Raw genomic sequence first — 18,861 nt, 5'->3', positions numbered from 1 at the left:
AATCCATGTTAATAAAATGGAGCATGATGGGCTAATCCTGGGTGGTTTTGCAGTATGTGGAAGACAAACAAGGAGCAGATGGGCTAATCCTGGGTGGTTTTGCAGTATGTGGAAGACAAACGTCCTGAGATTGACAGCTCTGCACGCTGACAAGCAGCCAAAAGGCTATATCATATCTTTGCCTTGACCTTTTGTGTCAATTTACTGCCAGTCCAAAACCAGTTTCCAGTGCAGTGACTGTATTTGTAACTGTAAAGGCAGGTGGGGTTAGAGTATGGTTTCACAGTGTGAAACAATGTCTGAAACACACACACACAAAAAAAATAATAAAAGGAAGAAAAAAAGAAATAAAGTAAAAATCACCCCAAATTAAAGAGAGGCAGTATCCTACCATTCACTGCAGGCATTCAGAGTCTAGCGGTGAACAGCCCTGTCCAGCAAGCTTGAGGCTGGCAAAGCGTATACCCTGGTTGTGGGGTAATCACAAAGGCTTTAAGGATGTGCTGTCTGTATCCCCTTTTCCACTGAAATTAACTTTTCTTTATAGCAGAAAAAACACAGAAATGTACTGTTTGTGTATTGGCTGAGATGGCATTTTTGAATCACAGTTCCCTACAACAGGGTGTTTTCCATATCTAAATTCCACTCCTTACCATGCCCCTTTCCAATCCCCCCAGTCATAGACTCCAGCTAATACAATTTACTAGGTCACACTCTGGTTAATAAAAACAGCTGTTTTGTCCAGCCTGCTGACAATATTTATATGAGTGTTCAAATGTAGACCCAAACTTTCTGCCTTAGTTTACCTTTTTTCAGTTTGAAGAAACAAGACATTTTGCCTGCTCTGCATCCTTAAATGACAGAGAGCGTGATGATGAAGTGCTATAACTAACAGACTGCTTATTGACTTCAGAGCTAACAAAATGGTACAAGAAAATTACTTTACCTCCTGTTTTCAGAAGTAAAATCGGATTGGAGAACTTCCCCCAAAGACAATTGATTACAGACTTGAGAAGTTGTTGCTAAGACTGAAGAAGTTACAGCCACATAAGCTGTCAACCAAATTCAGTAGCTCACACTTGAATCCCAGTTATCTGCAGAAAAGCCTTTTTTTACACTAGGGTGCCAACATACAGTTTTCAGGCCCAATAAACAAGTATTTTTGCATGATATTAGCATGAGGTTTCTGTGAGGATATTATGGGTATACCACAAATACACAGTGACTGCTATTCCTTGTTATTCCTTGGTTGCTTCTCTGTATAACAAAACTGACTGTAAGCACCCTTTACTCCCAACTTTTCCTTCCTGCCTTCTTTCCGCATACAGGTAAGATATAATACAAGAAATACATGCAGTCAGAGATACTTTTGCTCTGAAAAAAATTCACCATCTGCAAAGCAAAGGAGGAATAGCCCAGTCATTGGACTGTATTACAGTTTATTTCCAGGCTGTTGATACTGTTTTGCAAATGGAAGAATTTGAACTTTACACACAAGAGCACGAAGAGCTACCACAGAAATTCCTCTCTTGCAAGAGAGGAATTTCCTTCCATCAAGTCACCACAATGTGACTCATCATGTCTGGACAAGTGCTCTGTTTAAGGAGAGCTGGTCACTGAAGATTTTGAAGAACTACAACTCAGCACTGGATCAAGGCACTGCAGAGAGCTAGAGATGAAGAGAGGATGGGCAAGCCACTTCTGCACGGTGACTTCTGCGTACGGTACAACAGCAGAAAGGAGCTCAGTGAAGTCTGGACTTCCCCTGACACAGGCTGAGCAGTCATGTGAATCATGCTGAGCTCCTGGCCTCAGCATCCTTTCAGCTCAGCTTTTTCCCTTCTAGAATTTATTTCAGTGAATTTTTGTAAATTAATTTTTCATTTATTTCGTAACAGTGTATGGAGATTCAGCCTGCTGCTTTCCATGCAGCTCTTGTGGTTATATTTGTGCCCTGATATGTGAACAGATATCTTTCAAACCACAACTCAAAATAGCAACTATTTCTAGAGCATCTTATTTTAAGGATGTAGAAAATCCTGATATTTGCCTGATATTCCAGAGTCAGATCAGGTGGATAGTTAAATGAAACAGTCTTAAGTTCTGACCAGGAAACAAGCCTTCCCATTTTCACATTCAGGAACAAAATACCCATCTTTAACACTGCCACTTTAACTTCTTAATGTGCTTTCAACATGTTACACTTTTACTATGACACAGTAATCAGACTAGAGCCAGCTTCCTCCGTGGTTTTCCTGAAAATGCTGAAAAATGAACTATTCTCATTGTCTCAGCATTGATCGTGCTGCAGTGTACCCTTACTCCCAAGGTATTGCTATTGCAGGAAAGAAGTGTGACGAGCTGGCGATGGAGGATGAGGAAGGCTACACAGCTTTAAATTTACGACCCTCAACTACAGTTATCACTCCTGGATATTTGAGCAACAAGAAATGTTCTGCATTTAAGGCTCCAGGAAGTTGTGTTTTAGTAGACAGTAAGTACATATTGAAATTAGCTTTTTTATTTAAATAAGAACATAACTTAAATTTGCATTTTCATGTTGATTGCTTTAGAATCCTTCTAAACTTTATAGCATGTTCTCATATAAATGTTCATAAAGACAGCAGAAAGAAAAATCATAATGGAGTCTTGTGTGCTATGGGTTATAATCACAGATTATATTTTTTCTGAAGCCTACCTTTAATCCAATTATTTTTTCCATTTATTTCAACGCAGAAAACAAATTCCACCTCTGTTAGGTTTTTTTATCATTTTGGTAGGAGTCATTTTATATGGCAGAGCATTACAAAAGAAGAAGGCACTATAGATTTATCAGATAATATAAGCCTAGGAAATGGAAGCAATTTCCTCAGCTGTGGGGAGTAGCAGTGCCCTCTTTATCAGTCTTAATAATGAATGTAAGCTCTGAGTACCTATTTTTATTTGTTTATATCTAAAGTTTTTCTGTAAACAAGTTTAATGTTCACTGTGACCATTAAATGATGACTTGAAGACTCTTGCTGCTGCTCATAAATTCACCAGGTGGCTTATGTGTGAAATAAATATCATTGCTGCTATTTTCAGTTTGGTTAGAGTAGACAGAGAGTAAATTAACATCACTTTGGTGCTGTCTGAAAAAGATCTAGGGCTATCCATTGAGAATGACGGTGCTGTCTGAAAAAGATCTAGGACTATCCATTGAGAATGACTACTTGGCAAAGGGGATGGAGGAGAGGCTGTTGAAAAGCAGCAGCCAGAAAACCAAGGATAAAAGAGAGTGTGATCTAGCAGCAGAGCTTCCTGAAAAGAAACAGGTTGACAAGCTCAGAAAACTTTTAACCCTTTTGATATACACAGAGAACATGACTTATGATCAAATTATATTGGGAGGGACCTCTATGTTAGCGTCGAGACAAACACATAACCACCGGGATGGTTCTATGAGGTGCTTTATTGAGGCGCCGGGAACCAGGGGTACGCACCCAAATCTGGTTCCGATTCCCGTCACATCGCATTCGCAATTTATACACTAAAATTTCGTAACTAATACATATTCAACACAGATTACATCATTGACTAATACATATGCATCAAAGATTGCTACATCAATTTATTACGAGATCATCCTCTTCTGCGCTTGTGCCGCCCCCTCTGGTGGTCGTCCTGATGAAGTAAGGAGTCTTCCTCAGATGAAGTAAGAAGTCTTCCTCAGGACCTTTTCCTTACTTGGATATATCCCAACCCTTGTGTGGACGCCAGCATTTTCTTATCAGCTTCTGGTATGCTCTTCTGGCTACCTTATGCATAGGTTCCATTTGGGTATAGTCTCCAGTACATACCTTTCTAAATCCACCCATACACGTATTATTGCAACACTGGTTACAGAACAACCGTAATACAAAATTGCAAAGTTACAACATTTTCTAATGTATAAAACCTCACTATTGATTTATAAATTTCTCAAATATAATCATTTCTACTATTTTATATGATTATTTTATTGTAAAAAACTTCACCTCCTCTAACATTTATAGTTCATCTTTCTCAATCTTTTGCTCAAAGGGCTAGCTCTAAAGCCTGATCAAATTGCTCTGGGCCTTGTCCACTTGAGTTTCTGAAACCTCCAGGGCTGAATATCTCACAGCCTCTGTGGGTACTTTTTCCAGTCCTGAAGAAAAAGAATTTTTTTGCCTCACATCTAATTGGAAATTTCCTTGGTGCAACTTGCAACTCTTATATTGTGTCCTTTTGCTGTGCCTCTCTGGGAAGAGTTTGGCTCCATCTATAATGCCCTTCTAGGTAGCAAAGGGCTGAAATTAGGCCCTCCCTTAGTCTCCTCTTCTCCAGGCTAAACAAGCCTAGGTCCTTCAGCCTCTCTGTAGGCCCCTGACCAACTCAGCGTTCCTCTGATGGATTCTCTGCACTTATCCGACATCTCTCTTGAACTGGGAAGCTCAGCACCAGACACAATACCCCAAAAATGGCTCCATGATTATCAAATATAGTGGAATAATCACTTCTGTTCACCTTCTGGCTGCAGTCTTGCCAGTGCACCCCAGTCCTGGTCAGCTTTCACTGCCACAAAGACACTTGAAGACTCACATTCAATTTGTCCATCAGGACCCTGAAGCATAACTTCTTTCTAGTCTCCTACCTGTACTGGTGCATGGAGCTGTATTGTTACACATGCCAGATTTCATATTTGCCTTTGTTAAGCACTTACAGCCCATTCCTAGGATTTTTAGGTCCCCTTTAAAAGGAAGCCCTGCCTCCAGCATATCAGTCACTATCTCAATGTGGTGCCATTTACAGTCTCTTCAAATTACATTAACTGATGAGGGTTAGGGTCATCTCCCTTAACTATGGCTATGTGAGTTTTAGTTGCCAAGTCTATCTGGACTTCTGAGCACCTCTGGTGTTTCTTTTCACCTAACAAAAGGGTCGCTGGAGGTGCTTGCTTTTACGCACTGGACTCCAGTAAAAAACTTGTTATATGCAATCTTTTTCAATTAGTCTGAACACTCTAGAATAAATACTATGAATATCACAGAAAACTTCCAAGCACTGCTTCCCAAGAAGGAAAAATGCATATATTTTTTATATCTATATGTGGATAGTCAGCTGTAAAATTCTGGAGCACTATAATCATAATTAAACATGAGAGAAATCTGAAGAAAGAGCCTGAAGAAACATAGACAGTTTAGTGTACAAACACTGCGATTATTTAGAAATCCCAATCACAGGTTCCAGAAGTAATCATCCAAACCTAGGTGGTAAATCTTACTTTTTAAGATGAAGAAGTCATAAGGATTGTTTTATTATTTCCAGAACAGTGGGAACAACAAAATCTAATCTGTTTACGAGTGTCATGAGAAGAAGTTGTAATCTAACACTCGAGCCTTAGTTAATAAATATTCTCAGTGGATAAGTACATATTTTCTCAAAATTACTCTAGGAAATTCAGAACAGTGATTGCAAAAACTGCATTAAGACAAAAAAGAGGCTCTGCAGAAGACAGTTGTGAAAGCTCCATCCCTTGCAGTTGAAGTTTAAAAGGCCAGGTCGGACAAAGTCTTGGGTGACACAGTTAAGTGTGTGGTGTCCCCATCCATGGCAAGCGGGTTGGAACTAGATGATCATAAGGTCCTTTCCAACCCTAACTATTCTATGATTCCATGATGAAGATTGATTTGGAGAAAACTCCAGAACAAACTTGCCAGCGGAGTTTCAAGTTGACAAGCAGGTATTCTTTATTGAGGTGCCGGGAGACACAGGGGATAGCTCCTCCTAACATGTGTCCCCGAACTGCTATACAGATCATCCTTATATGGTCACTGAGCATATTACATCATTTTCTAAGGCGTTTCCGGCATCCATACAGAAATGTGGTGGCCTTTAAGGGTCGTTTACTTTTCCCAACAAGCTTAATTAACATTACAGACATAGCAATCATCCTGGCCTTCTACTTACCAGTTAGTTTAACTGCTCTCATCCTGGACATCTGCTAGTCCAGGATACTCCCTAGTAGATGCTTACGCCAGCTTAATGGGTTATTAAGCATAGTAATCAGCCTGTCCTTTTACTTACCGTTAGTTTATCTGTGCCCACCCTGGTTACTGCTAGCCCCAGATACTCCCCATTCCCAGGTCCTGTCCTTCTATTCTGCCTTTCTCACACCTTTTGTACAGAGGTCCTGAGGGCCTGAAACTATGTCAGTTACCTTCAAGCACTGCAGTTATTTTCCATAACAAATCCATCAAACTTAACATTACTTAGAACTGATTACATTTTATACTTTTGTGCCTCCTTGTTTCAAGATGAACTGGTGTTGCTAGAGAGGAGGTAACACCACTGAATGGAGATAAGAGCTGTTAGTCTTGTTGCTGAATGTGTTTATTGTTTGTCCCAGGAGCCTCTGACTCATCTTCTATATGGCGGCCAGTGGCCTTTGCTTTCCTCACTTCATGCCTGGTGCTGCTGCTGGGGCTGGTAGCCCTGCTGGCCCTGTGTAAGTACAAAGGTGTCTCAAGATGCTGTTGTGCGAGTGAATTCCAGACGTATGGCTGCTTCTTCTCTCCCTGCAGACTGTCCGTTTCCTCAGTGAAAATTATAAGGCAAGAAGGGCAACAGTGCAGCTCTCCCACAGAAGTACCCCCACGGCTGAGTGTCAGCACAGATCACTCAGGATCACTACTCTCTGCACTTATAGTTACCTTAACTATAAGGGTCACACTATCCTAATGCAAGTCCTAAACCTAACTAACCTTAACCCTAAAATTAACCCTAATCTTAATCCTAAACACAATTACCCTAACATTAAAGATCATTCCGAACCCTATCCCTAAGCATAAACCTAACCCTTAAAATGAACCCCAAGTGTAATCCTAAACTATAACCATAAACATAACCCCAACAGTAATACCTAATGTCTAAGTCTAATCATTGCGACCCTAAACCTTCTCCTAATCCTAACCCGAACCTTCACCTTAACCCACACCTCTAAGCCTAACCCTAACCTTCACCCTAAACCCTAACCACTGACTAACCCTAACCCTAAGTCTAACAGCTAACCCTTAATCCTAACCCATATCTGAAATGTTTAATTTCCACAGTAGGAGCTCACCTCATTAGCTACACAATCAGGGTAGTGGTGCTTCCCCCACCCCCTGTTGATGCAGAGGGTTGACCAATGTACAGGGGGGTTGTACAAGGGGGTTAGAGGAATTTGCTTGCTTAAACAGAAGTATTGTCTGTTGTAAATGCCTGCTAAGCAGAACAGAGACATCTGGTCCTATTTATAAGGAAAGCAGATACCCGGTCCTATTGATAAGGAAAAGCAGACGCCTGAATCTACTGGTAAGAGGGAGAAGCAGACGATTTATGGCTGGGACACCGACCAAACTCTAAGGCCATACATGAAGACTAAAAAGGTGAAAAGTGCAAGAAGAGGAAGACTCATTTACTTCATCTTGAAGACCCCTACGAGGAGGAGGAAGACTCAGTTACTTCGTCTTGAGACTGCTGCCCATGACCAGAGGGGGCACTGCGCAGGCGCAGAGGACCTTCTGGCTCATTATAATACGAAGCGGGGATAGGACATGAATACATATAGGCGTGTTCTGCAACCTTATGAATATATATAACTTTAGAGAATAAATGTAGAGGGAAACAACACTGAGGCACGCATGACTTTGAGGAATTATCCCCGTGCGTCTCAGCGCTGAATAAAAAGCATACCTACTTTACAACTTTAACGAGTTGTGGAGTCAATCCGTGCATCACTGTGACTGTTACTGGAATATTTCACAGCTACTCTCTTTTTTCTTGGATTCCAAGCTTTTTACAAGGAGGGCAATTCTGGCATCGAAACACTGTGACTGGTCCATTTGTCCACAATTACAGCAGATTTTCCACAGCAGCATTTCAATGAAAAACCAGATATGATGCCAATACATTTGGAAGCAGAGACAGAGAAACCTTGTCTCCTTTTTGGCAGGAGGGAAGCAGTTCCAGGTGCCCAGAACGAATACTCAAGGTGGTCCATGGCATCACAGCAATGTTAGCTCAGAGTCAATTCTTCAGTTTTCTACTCTGGCACCATCCCTTTCTTCCCCACCATACAAAGCTGGACTATCAACAACTTACCTGTAGCTTTGTCTAGATGACCTTTGAAAAACTTCAAGGGTGGAGATGCCCCCACCTTCTCAGATGACCTTTTCCAGTGCTGCACAACCCTCCTGGTTAAGAAAATGTGGATAGTGTAAACATGATGGTGGATGTACAAATAAAGTAGACAAAAAGACAAAAAAAGTCAAAAGCTACAAACTAAAGCTGCAATTAAAGCTACAATTTTTATAAAACCAATCTTTGATAAGCACTTTCATACCCTTCAGTTTTTCAGGTCTCCAAGGATCCTGAGGAAGGAAAGAAGCTACAGGAAATGAGGGAAGCGTTATGTTTTGAAGGAAAGGAGAAGAATGGTAAATGTGGTTGTTATGTAAATAAACACAAATCACCCCCTTTACAGAGCCCGTTGTCTGAGACACCATAAAATCACAGGAAAGAAATCTGACTGGTTCATGTCTGGTTTTAACTGTGGTAGTATTTGAGGTGTGGATATGTATACACTAATATGCAAAACAATTTATCTCTTGGCCCTCAAGAGCTTAGCTGATTCATGGCTCCCCTTAATCTTTCCTCAGTCAAGCCAGTAGCTAAAGCCCTGTATGCCTCACAAAGTCTCCATAATACTCTTTCTGATTTCTAGAAACAAAATGTGCCCTCTGTCCAGCAAGCTGGCAAAACAGTGGAGCTGACAACTGCTTCTACATTTCAAAGCAGAAGAAAACATGGAAGCAAAGTCAAGAGTTCTGTACCTCAAGAAACTCCACTCTTCTTGTGCTAAAAGACAAAGCAAAGATGGTACATCTTTTTTTATGCTTTTAACCTCATGCATTTCTTCATGTGATGTGTTTTCACACAGGCAGAAAGTAGTTGGGTCATTTACAGTGCATGTGTTCAAGTTTCCCTGGTCAAGCAACCTTCCTGCAAGTCACAACATTGTCATGACTTGCAACACTTTCTAAATTGTGTGCTGTGAAAATTACGCAACACAGTAAATAGAATAAGCCATTGCAGAAAATACCTTTGTTAGCTAATACTTCGGTTTTCACAGAGAAAATAAATTTTATATTATCAGCATGGAGGAGAGAGACTCAGCACACAGAATGCATATTTTCATTCTCTTTTTCCACCAGTTTTATTACTGAAGGCTCCCAACATCAAATTCACACCTACCATGAAATCTAGAGAGTGTCTGATTCACCATAGTACTACTACTGCATGCTGCAGTGCAAAATGGCTATAAAAGGTTGTTTTCTGGCCTTGTGTTATGCCCTCACAGAGTGCTGTTAATGGTAGCACAAAGACTAGACAGCCTTGGACTTTAGGGAATTACTAATTTTAAGTAGTCTTACTAATTTGGGGTTGTTTTTGATAACTAATGAAAAATCTCTAATTTGCTGTTAAGATCATATTTTCCCTTTTTGTACACATATATCTAGAAACTTTTTTCCAAAATATATTAAGCTTACAAAAAACCCAAATAACCTTATTTTTTCTTTTTTGCTACATAAAACTTTGAAAAGAAAACAAGCTTCCCTGAAAATCTGTCTCCTTTTTCCAGATGGAGTTTGTTTCAGACTGGAGTTCTCAATTATTATTTTAAGGCATAAAGGACAGGTTTTTGGATTTTTTTTTTTTTAATGAAAAACAGATGAGATTGAAGTGAAAATCAAATCAGACACAAAATAGAAAGTGGACAAATGATTTATTATTGTGTTTAGCAGCATCCTGAGGTTAGAATCATGGTTCCCACTGTTGGGAGACACCTGAACACCACACCTTCAATGTTGAATTCAACAAATTGTTTTGATGTGCTATATATATCCCTGGATAGTTTCATTCCAGATATCTGAATGTTTATTTTTTCTTCCTTGTTTGGTATAGGCAGCTGCAGCCAGGCTGAGGCCAGAGCAGTTTAAGCCAGCTGTGTATTTTAGATTTTGGATGAGTACCTAGACATGCTACTAAGCAGCAGTAGAGTAGGTGGATGATACGAAAGGGCTAAAATGCTGAGGAATCTTTTAGGTAGCATTTAGATGCCTATGGAATTATTCCAGAGCCTAAGCACAGGTTTCTAGGGCAATCTGAAATTACCTGTTCAACCTCCAAACAATGCCTCAGCAAGGCACAGTTCTCCCATAGGTTCTCAGTCCTGTCTGCCAGCCTTACGTAAAGACCTCAGACCAGTTGGAGAATCTCAAAAGGTCTGAGAGGCCTGTATTTAGGTCACAGACTCTGCCCTCTAGGTTGGGAATTATCTCACCTAACTTCAGGCATCTACAGCATAAGTGGCCTGCAACTTCAGAGCTACTTCCTCAGGCTCTGTTAACAGCCAGTGGGAGCTCTGACCTATAGTAAGCGCTCAGTAGCACTCCCGCTGGGGGAGGTGGGTCAGTTGTCATGCTCCACTTGGCCACGTCTCTGCTGGCTCCAATTGGAGCTTAAATAGTGTTCTCATAAGTATATCTAAATTGCAGATGTCTAAACGCAGTGTAGATACCTAAAGGCAGACCAGGTTTTTGTTTTCTTTTAAAAAGCAGTGGTTTTACAGATCATTTCTCTTTTTCTCGTTTACTGTACATTTCTCTTGTGGCAATTCAATAAACAATGGTATTTAAATGATCCTATAATTAGAGCAGTCAGTACTGCCTCAGAGAAAACAAGCATGGAGAACAGATCACTTTCCTATTGAGTAAGAGTTACCTCCTTTGGTTGCAGAACCTTCAAGAAGACACAGGAACTTAGGTCTCATTTTTGAAATATTATTGTGATTATTTTCTCATACGTACAGGTTTCTCTGCCACAGGATTCACAGTTTTACTGGGTTGGATTATCGTACATATCTGAAAGGAGTGGCTGGTACTGGGAGGATGGAACAGCTTTTTCAAAAGAAGCAACAAATTGGTAAGCCTTCATAGTTTAGGACCAGTGCAGTTCTACCCGGTGTGCCCCAGTAAATTATATGAGACTTGTGCTTCCTTTTACTTGCTCATGTTTGTCACATGTGCAATGATGAAGGAGCATGGAGACTATAGTATCTGCTATGGAGCTTCAGATTCATGTCCTGTGTAAGGAACAATGGGTGGCAAAGTACAGCTCAATCACATGAACATGATGAAAGGACCACCTAGCACAAATAAAGTATCTCCAATGGGGAAATAACTCTACATTCCAGTGGAAAATAATTACGAATGATCTAAATATCAATCACGTGATATTACCAGGACGTCCTTAAGACATATTTTTTAACTTTCTAGGGTTTTGTTATATGACAGCATCTTCTGTGCCTCCTTATACGGACGGATCATTTATGCCAGCCACTCCTGTTCAACACAGCAATTCTGGATCTGTGAGAAAGTGGCTGTTCATTTCACCTGAAGAAGCAGTGCAAGAAGGGATGTGGGATCTGCCACTGTGAGATACCCACTTTAGGAACTGGAAGTTTCATATATATTTTCATTTTTGTTTATCATGAAGTTTTCTCAGAATGGTGATTCAAATGGATGTGTTATTAGAGACTAAGTCTTCCTCTTTGTCTGCATTTTCCCTCCCAGGTTTACAAATCGGAGAGGAAAAAAGAAAAACAACCTATAAAGCTAGAAATACTAGCTACAGTCAAGCAGTGATTCTTGCGTGGCTAAGTTGACAACCACAAATTTTTGCAGAGCTTTATATTTTTGAGCTTCAGTCAGCATTTTACACTAACACCTGCCAGGCACGAACCAAACCAACCACATCCTTGATGGTTTTTCTCGCAGACTTTCTTAATGTACGCACTAACTACTGTCCACACGTAATCCTCTTCTAGAGCAATTTGCCCAGGCATGCCTTCTTTCCTAAATCTATTCTGCCAGCTGTTACCCTGGTTGAGTTACAGGGATACAGAAAGAACCCAAATCTCTATTTATGCATAAAAATATATTCATATATGCATTAATATTTATAAAATTTAAAGGATATTTGTGAGAAGACTACAGGGAATCCCTGGAAGCAATCTCTTCAAAAAGCAGAGTCAAATGTCACATTTGGATTAAAATATTACCTGAATAACTTCAGTGCTATCATATTATTAATTGCTATGCAAATAACAGTAAGAATATTAATTATGAGCTCCATTGAGAACTACATACAATTTGTATTCAAACTGATGCAGAAACCATTGCCACACTTGAGCTGGCACACTTGAGCTCTTGTATTATGCCTACACTGCTTGGGACCTCTGGACCCCAAGGTACACACTGTGCATCATGTGTTATTAAAGCACTTGTCATACTTCTTGAAGGAAGATGGTGCCTCCAATTTTCTGGGTGGAGTTTCATTGTATGAGTTCCTTGAAGTTGTATGTCAGCATCTGTTTTGTGTTTCATATGCGTATATTCCTTTTATATATATACCTTGTATTGTGTGCATGTGCCTTAGTATTTGGAGACTTTCCTTAAAATAAGTGAAAAAATGATAGTATGTTTTTAATATTCAATATTTCCTTGGAAAATATTTTTACAGACTGAAGCAGGTCCTAGGTATAAAAATGAACCCTTGTTCCTAATGTGCTAAAATATCATAGAATCACAGAATCACAGAATCGTTAGGGCTGGAAAAGACCTCCAGTCCAACCCCTCTGCCAAGGCAGGGCCACCCAGAGCAGGTTACACAGGAATGTGCCCAGGTAGGTTTGGAATGCCTCCAAAGAGGGAGGCTCCACAGCAACCCTATGCAGCCTGTTCCAGTGCTCTGCCACCCTCAATGTAAAGAAGTTCTTCCACATGTTGAGGTGAAATTTCTTGTCATTCATGGCCATAAAGTTGCTGGGCACCACTGAAAAGAGTCTGGCACTGTCTTCTTGGCACCTGCTTTTCAGATATTTATATGCATTAACAAGATCCCTTCTCTGTCTGCTCTTCTCTAGACTAAACCCACCCAGCTCCCACAATCTCTCCTCATAAGAGAGATGCTCCAGGCCTCTGATTATCCTTGTGGCCTCTGCTGGACCCTCTCCAGTAGCTGCTTGTCTTTCTTGTACTGAGGAGCCCAGCACTGGACTGAAGCCCAGTGCTTCAGGGTCAGTAGAGGGGGATGATCCCCTCTCTCGACTTGCTGGCCACACTCCTCCTGATACATCCCAGGATAATATTGGCCTCCTGGCCATAAGGGCATACTACTGGTGTTTGTGAACTGAACACACTCACAATACTCAGCAAAGCCAAGTCATAATTCATGGGCATAATTACCAGTTGAACTACCTGGAATTCCTTACAATCGCAGCAGGAAGTGCAAGGTACAGTTCAAGTAAAATACAATGTTCCATCTCTTTCAACCCATTCAAGCTGAAAAAAATAATTCATCTAGGCTGCCACATTTTACCCCTTTTTCTTCCCACAAACTAACACTTGGATTTTTTTTCTAGCAGTCATCTGCTATATGCCTTTGTTATATGGTTTGTGAAAACAAATGTTAGACTTTGGGTTTCCTGCTGGCTGCTTGGTGTGCCTTTGGGGGTAGCATTCACTTTTTAGGGATCAGGAAGGTCAAGCCAGTGGTGATAACTTGCAGGGTACATTTCTTTGGCTGGATGATCTTTATAATCTATTTCTATATCTTTGTAGAGTAAGCTCCATTTGGTCTTAGCCCATATCTTGGCCCCTAGCAGCTTGGAAAGGGTTTTTCCCCTGTTAACAGTGGCCTGTTTCAGAGGGATGAATTTATATTATCTAGTAATTTAAACTCAAGCAAATCAATTATTTCATCCAGTTTGCCATCTATCTCAGAAGCTGTCAAAGGCCTCCTGACTACACATTTATGGAGTCCAAGAAGCAATATGCTCTATGAGTTTCAGTATCTTTGGGGATAGGGAAGGTCCACATCCCTTCATGCAGTTCAGAAAAGCGGTTCATTTGAAGCTCATTTTGCATGGAAAATAAAACCTAGTATTGTATACTAAGCGTGAGAGTAAAACCCATGGTAGAACCTAAGACATCATAAATCTTGAAAGGTTTGGGAACTAAAGAGCAGTTGTTGGCTTCAACATCCCTTCAAACAGGACATGGACAGTGAAGAAAATAGGGGCGGAGTGAATAAAGGGGTACATTCGGAGAACGAGCCCTGCAGTGACGTTTTGAAGTGGAAAGAGCATGACAGCTTCAAATTTGCCCATCTTCAATGGAACAACCAAGATAGTGAAATGGGAGGATGCTAAATGTCAGCTGCGGCAGAGGAAAAAGCAGAGTTCATGGGTGTCAGGAAGGCAGGTTCTGAAATAAAAAAATTGAACCAAACACACTTGCTGCACAAGTCCTCTTCACATCCTTCACTACACGCCCTGCTCCATGCCTTGCACAGACTGCATCCTCTCTCATTCCCAATGTCCTTCATCTCCTTGTTATGAGCATACAAGCTCCTGGACTTCCTAGCTTTCTAGCTGGTGCTCAACATCACCTACACATGGTGACCTCAGGAACAGTGCCACCAGTATGGCAATCCACCCTTGCTTTGTCACCTAAAACTCCATCTGCAATACTGCCTATCTGGACAGTGCACTCAGGCGTCCCAGAAACCAGCTCCCAAAGTGCAAACATCCAGTCCCTGCTCCCACATCTAAGGTGCCAGGACAGAAAGATGGAGCTGGGCATCACCTACAGATGTTGTGGTCCAGAATCGTTCCACCCACATGGCAATCCACTCTTACTTTTCAACCAAAAACTATCTGACCACTGCCTATCTGTTGAGTGCTCTCAGGCACCAGAGAGTTTGGGAGATCTTTGTCCTTGGAGACTGCATGAGCTTGACTTGGATAAGCCTTTGATCAAGCTCATCAGAGTTCAGTGCTGCCCCAGCTTTAAATAGGTGGTTGAACCATTTGAGTTCCAGAGGTTCCTTTTAAACAACAGCACTTAGGGCATAAGTCTTAAGACACCATGGTTCAATCATGCATCTTTTCTTGGGGGTGCCTGAACTTTTGACACAGTTCTCAGCTCTGGCTCATGCATCTCTAATGACAAGTGTCCAGCTACACAACCTCACTACTACCCTACAGATTCACATCGCCCTAAGCCTGACTCGTCTTTCCCACAGAAACTTTTGTCCTTAACAGGATCTTTCAACTGCTATCAGTTTGTCCATAGAGCATGGTCTTTCATGCCGTACCTGCCTTCACTTGGTCAGTTTTTGCATTTGTTTTGTGTTAAATTAAATAAGCCTCCACTCATCTGAAACATCTGAGGCAGCAGGAGAGGTGCCAACCTCTCAGAGACTTCTCTCTTGACATCATGACTTCGATGCATCCTATGTTCTCCTCGTAGGGGAATTTCCAGAGGAAAAAGGGAAGAGTACACAGCACTGTGCAGAAAGGCCAACAAACTGTGAACCAAGCTTTGCAAGAAAAAAATGGGCTCCTATTGCAATTGAGTGGTGCAGAGAATTTCAGTTACTAAATAAAGCAGCATCCAGTCTGTTTCTCACATCCTAAATTTTTCTTTCCAAGTCACAAAATGTGGAACAGATAAAGCAGTTTTGGGTGGTCTACTATTGTTACTGTGTGCATTCTCCCCTAAAAACTATGGTGATTTTTCCCTTCTTACTCATAGATCACAGAATCATGGAAAGATTTAATTTTATAGCCCTTAACACTGAATAATCAAAAAGGCACAGAGCTGAAGTTAGTCTACCTCTGAGATGAATTGAAGGTGTTTGTTTCAGTTTTGAATGTGAAAAGTTCAAAGGAGATGAAAGTCATGGGAAGGTTAAATGGAAAAGAGGGGAACTGCCATGCTGTACATATGCTGTGACTCATGTCATCCCTGCATGTCTTTAGAAGTGGGGATGGAGACCCAGACTAAGACATGATGGGTGGGAAGAGAGTTCTTCCCCTGAGGGAGGGAAAGGAGAAGTTACATGCAACAATTGAAAAGTCATATACAACATTTGAATACTAGTATCTTGCCTTAAGACATGTAAAGTGTGAGTCCTCCTATTCCCACCCTCCTTCTGCTTTTTCTTTTGCTTCTTCACAAATCATTCAGTCTGTCTTTTAAGAGGATCATTACTGAACCTCGAATGAGTTCCCAGACGGTGCCTATGAATACAGACGAAGAGGGCGGATACTCTAATTTATATCACCTGCCACAGAACCCAGCCAGAGGTTACATGCCCCTGAGCATCAACAAAGGTACAACTGATGCTTGCTCTTTGAACTTTCTGCCCTATGACAACAACAGTAGGAACAGTTTATTTTGTCTAGGTCAGTAAGTAACATACTTATGTGTTTAATGTTATAGATTTTATGCGTTATTTGGCATGGTTTTGTCTGACAAAACCCAGCATGCATGAATGTGAAAGTGCAGAGTGGAACTACTGCCATTACTTGCCTTGAATTTCTATAGGAAAAGAGAGGTGGCTGCAGGATCAAACTCTAGAATGTAGGCATAAGCTTTATGTGGTTAGTTTTATTTATTGTTTATTTATTGTTACAGGAAATGGCTGTAGACACAGGGCAATCTGACTTTAATAGAAAAAAAAACACCCTTTACTTTTTGACCTCTGAACCTTAATGTGACAGAAAATGCTTAAGGCTGGAAGGGATGAGGCAGCATCAGGCCTGTTATGTCATTTCCCTTCTTCAAGTCCCACAGGTCCACTTGGGCTAAATCACAGAATTATAGAACAGTTAGGGTTGGAAAGGACCTTAAGATCATCTAGTTCCAATTCCTTGGCTTGGGCAGGGACACCTCACACTAGGCCACGTACTTCAAGAGAGCATCCGGTCTTGAGCTAAATATTTCTTTATCTAAAGGTCCATCACACCTCATTGCCATGGTTGTTTGGTGATGGTAACTCTCGGGAACTTTTGGACCCAGGGAAACCTCAGTGGATATTTTGTACTCCGGAATTTTCCTGAACTGGGCTTCAGCCTAGTACTGGCATGCAAAGTGAGCACTGTGTGCCCTCAGAGCAGGAAGGATTTCTGCAAAGTGTAGATGGTAAAGATGGTATGCAAACCATCCTTACTCTGTTCTGACAAAGCACAGTAACAGAGTACTACCAAAGGAGAACAGCATCATCACCTACTTCTAAGGCAAAGGATAACTACAGTGTTTCACAGTTTCAACATTTGTCAAAGACAAGCAATCCCCTACCTCTTCCATTTAAACCATGTCTAGTGTCTTCTTTCAAAGAGGTATCTTTAACAGAGGCACCACATCTTCTGAGCTTGCATTTGGGTTGATCCTTAAAATATACAGCCTGGAAGGGGAACTCTTTCAAGAGTCACCATATGGCTTTTCATGAAGGGGTGGAGTGTTGGGAGTGCTGCCGAAATGGGTACCTGCTCTTGGATAAATTGCTGGTTTCTCCCAGGGCACTCCCTTTTGCTGTATGGTGGCCAGATATCTTTACTTTGTTTGTACTGTGCCTGGCCCTCACCATAGGAATGATAATCTTAGGTAAGTGCTCAAATATACTGTGTTCCTTTATTCGTGTGTCCATTTTTCATGAAAACTGACTGCTACACCAGGACATCATGTTAACACCTTCAACTGAAAGAAGAAAGGTGGTTGACTGTTACAAGGACAGACACAGCTCATTCTCCCCACATACACAGTCCTTTCCTCTCCTCCTAGTTGCCTATGATGAACACTCTGCAGCTGGGGTGCACGTAAGGCTCTGAGGGAAGCAATATTTTTAAGTCTGGACCTATGCTCAGAGCAAGGATATAGAAGTCAAGATGATATATTTTGGAAGAAGTGGGAGGAATGAATTCTGTCCTCATTCATCTATTACTCATTTATTTGCTAATTCAAATTCAGTTATAAAATTCTGATGTCGACTGTCATAAATCAGTCTGTAGTTCCCCTTCACCTCTTCTCTTGTTGTTTGAGTCTCCCTACTCTACTGCAAGAGCAGTTCTTATGTCATTCCTTTGATGAACCTTACATGTTTGTGGACTACTTAAATTAATTCATAGTAGTACATCAAAAATGGGCACACTTTTAGCACTCAGATTCATGAGGAAATCTCAGTTTTTCTGTCTGTTTCACTCAGTCATCACAAAAAGACACTCGTATTTATATTAGCTTTTCTAATGTGTGACATGACTGTACCTATGCTTTCTACCATGGAGCCTGGAGATAGTAATTCTAGGTGCTGCTACTGGAAGCCAGTGTGAAATACTGTTGAGGAAGTTATATGAAAAAATGCTCCCCGCTTTCTTCAGAAGTTTTACAAGCCTTTAATAGTAAAAGGCTTTTTCAACCTGAAGAATGTTTAGAATTCTATTTTTTTTCAAAATCTTATAAAACTTCCTCTCAGATCAACACCATCAGTTCAAGATGATTCTTCCTAAGCGTATTTTTTGCATTATTTTAGTCCTTTATTAGATGACCAAGTGATCTGCAATGGCACTGTAATTAAACTGCACTTAAAATTTGGAAATGTTTTTATTCATCATTTTCTGATCTGCTAATTTCACAATATGAGACGCTGTTGCATCAGACTTGCATGTGAGCACGCTGTTGCAGAAAGTGAATTTGCAATATATGATGAAGCATGTATCATGCAGTAGCAATGTCACAGCTTTTTTGTCTCATGAAGAATATCTTTATAAACTCCAGGTCTCAGAGGTTCTAAGGCACCTGCGGGACATAATGAAAACTTGCAAGGACTAAAAGAGAAATTGTGCTTGATGGGTGATGACAACAGTAAGAACAATAGTAAATAGAACTACTGCTCACACAGCCTGAAATCTAG

General features: G+C 40.8%; 1 protein-coding gene across 1 annotated transcript; it reads left to right on the top strand.

The window, feature by feature from the left end:
* Positions 1 to 82: 82 nt before the first annotated feature.
* On the top strand, positions 83 to 11,596 carry LOC133278987 (natural killer cells antigen CD94-like). The gene is made up of 6 exons (XM_061472322.1): positions 83 to 2,494; positions 6,410 to 6,508; positions 8,394 to 8,480; positions 8,768 to 8,922; positions 10,916 to 11,028; positions 11,382 to 11,596. The coding sequence occupies exons 1-6, from the start codon at positions 2,272 to 2,274 to the stop codon at positions 11,500 to 11,502; spliced, it is 798 nt and encodes a 265-aa protein (XP_061328306.1). The 5' UTR covers positions 83 to 2,271; the 3' UTR covers positions 11,503 to 11,596.
* The last annotated feature ends 7,265 nt before the right edge of the window (positions 11,597 to 18,861 follow it).

Source organism: Pezoporus flaviventris, unplaced genomic scaffold (assembly GCF_033815535.1).
Source record: "Pezoporus flaviventris isolate CSIRO_AGI_PZ_B2104156 unplaced genomic scaffold, CSIRO_AGI_Pfla_v1 ptg000070l, whole genome shotgun sequence".
In the NCBI taxonomy this organism is placed as follows: Eukaryota; Metazoa; Chordata; class Aves; order Psittaciformes; family Psittacidae; genus Pezoporus; species Pezoporus flaviventris.
This window is presented reverse-complemented; position numbering and strand designations above follow the sequence as displayed.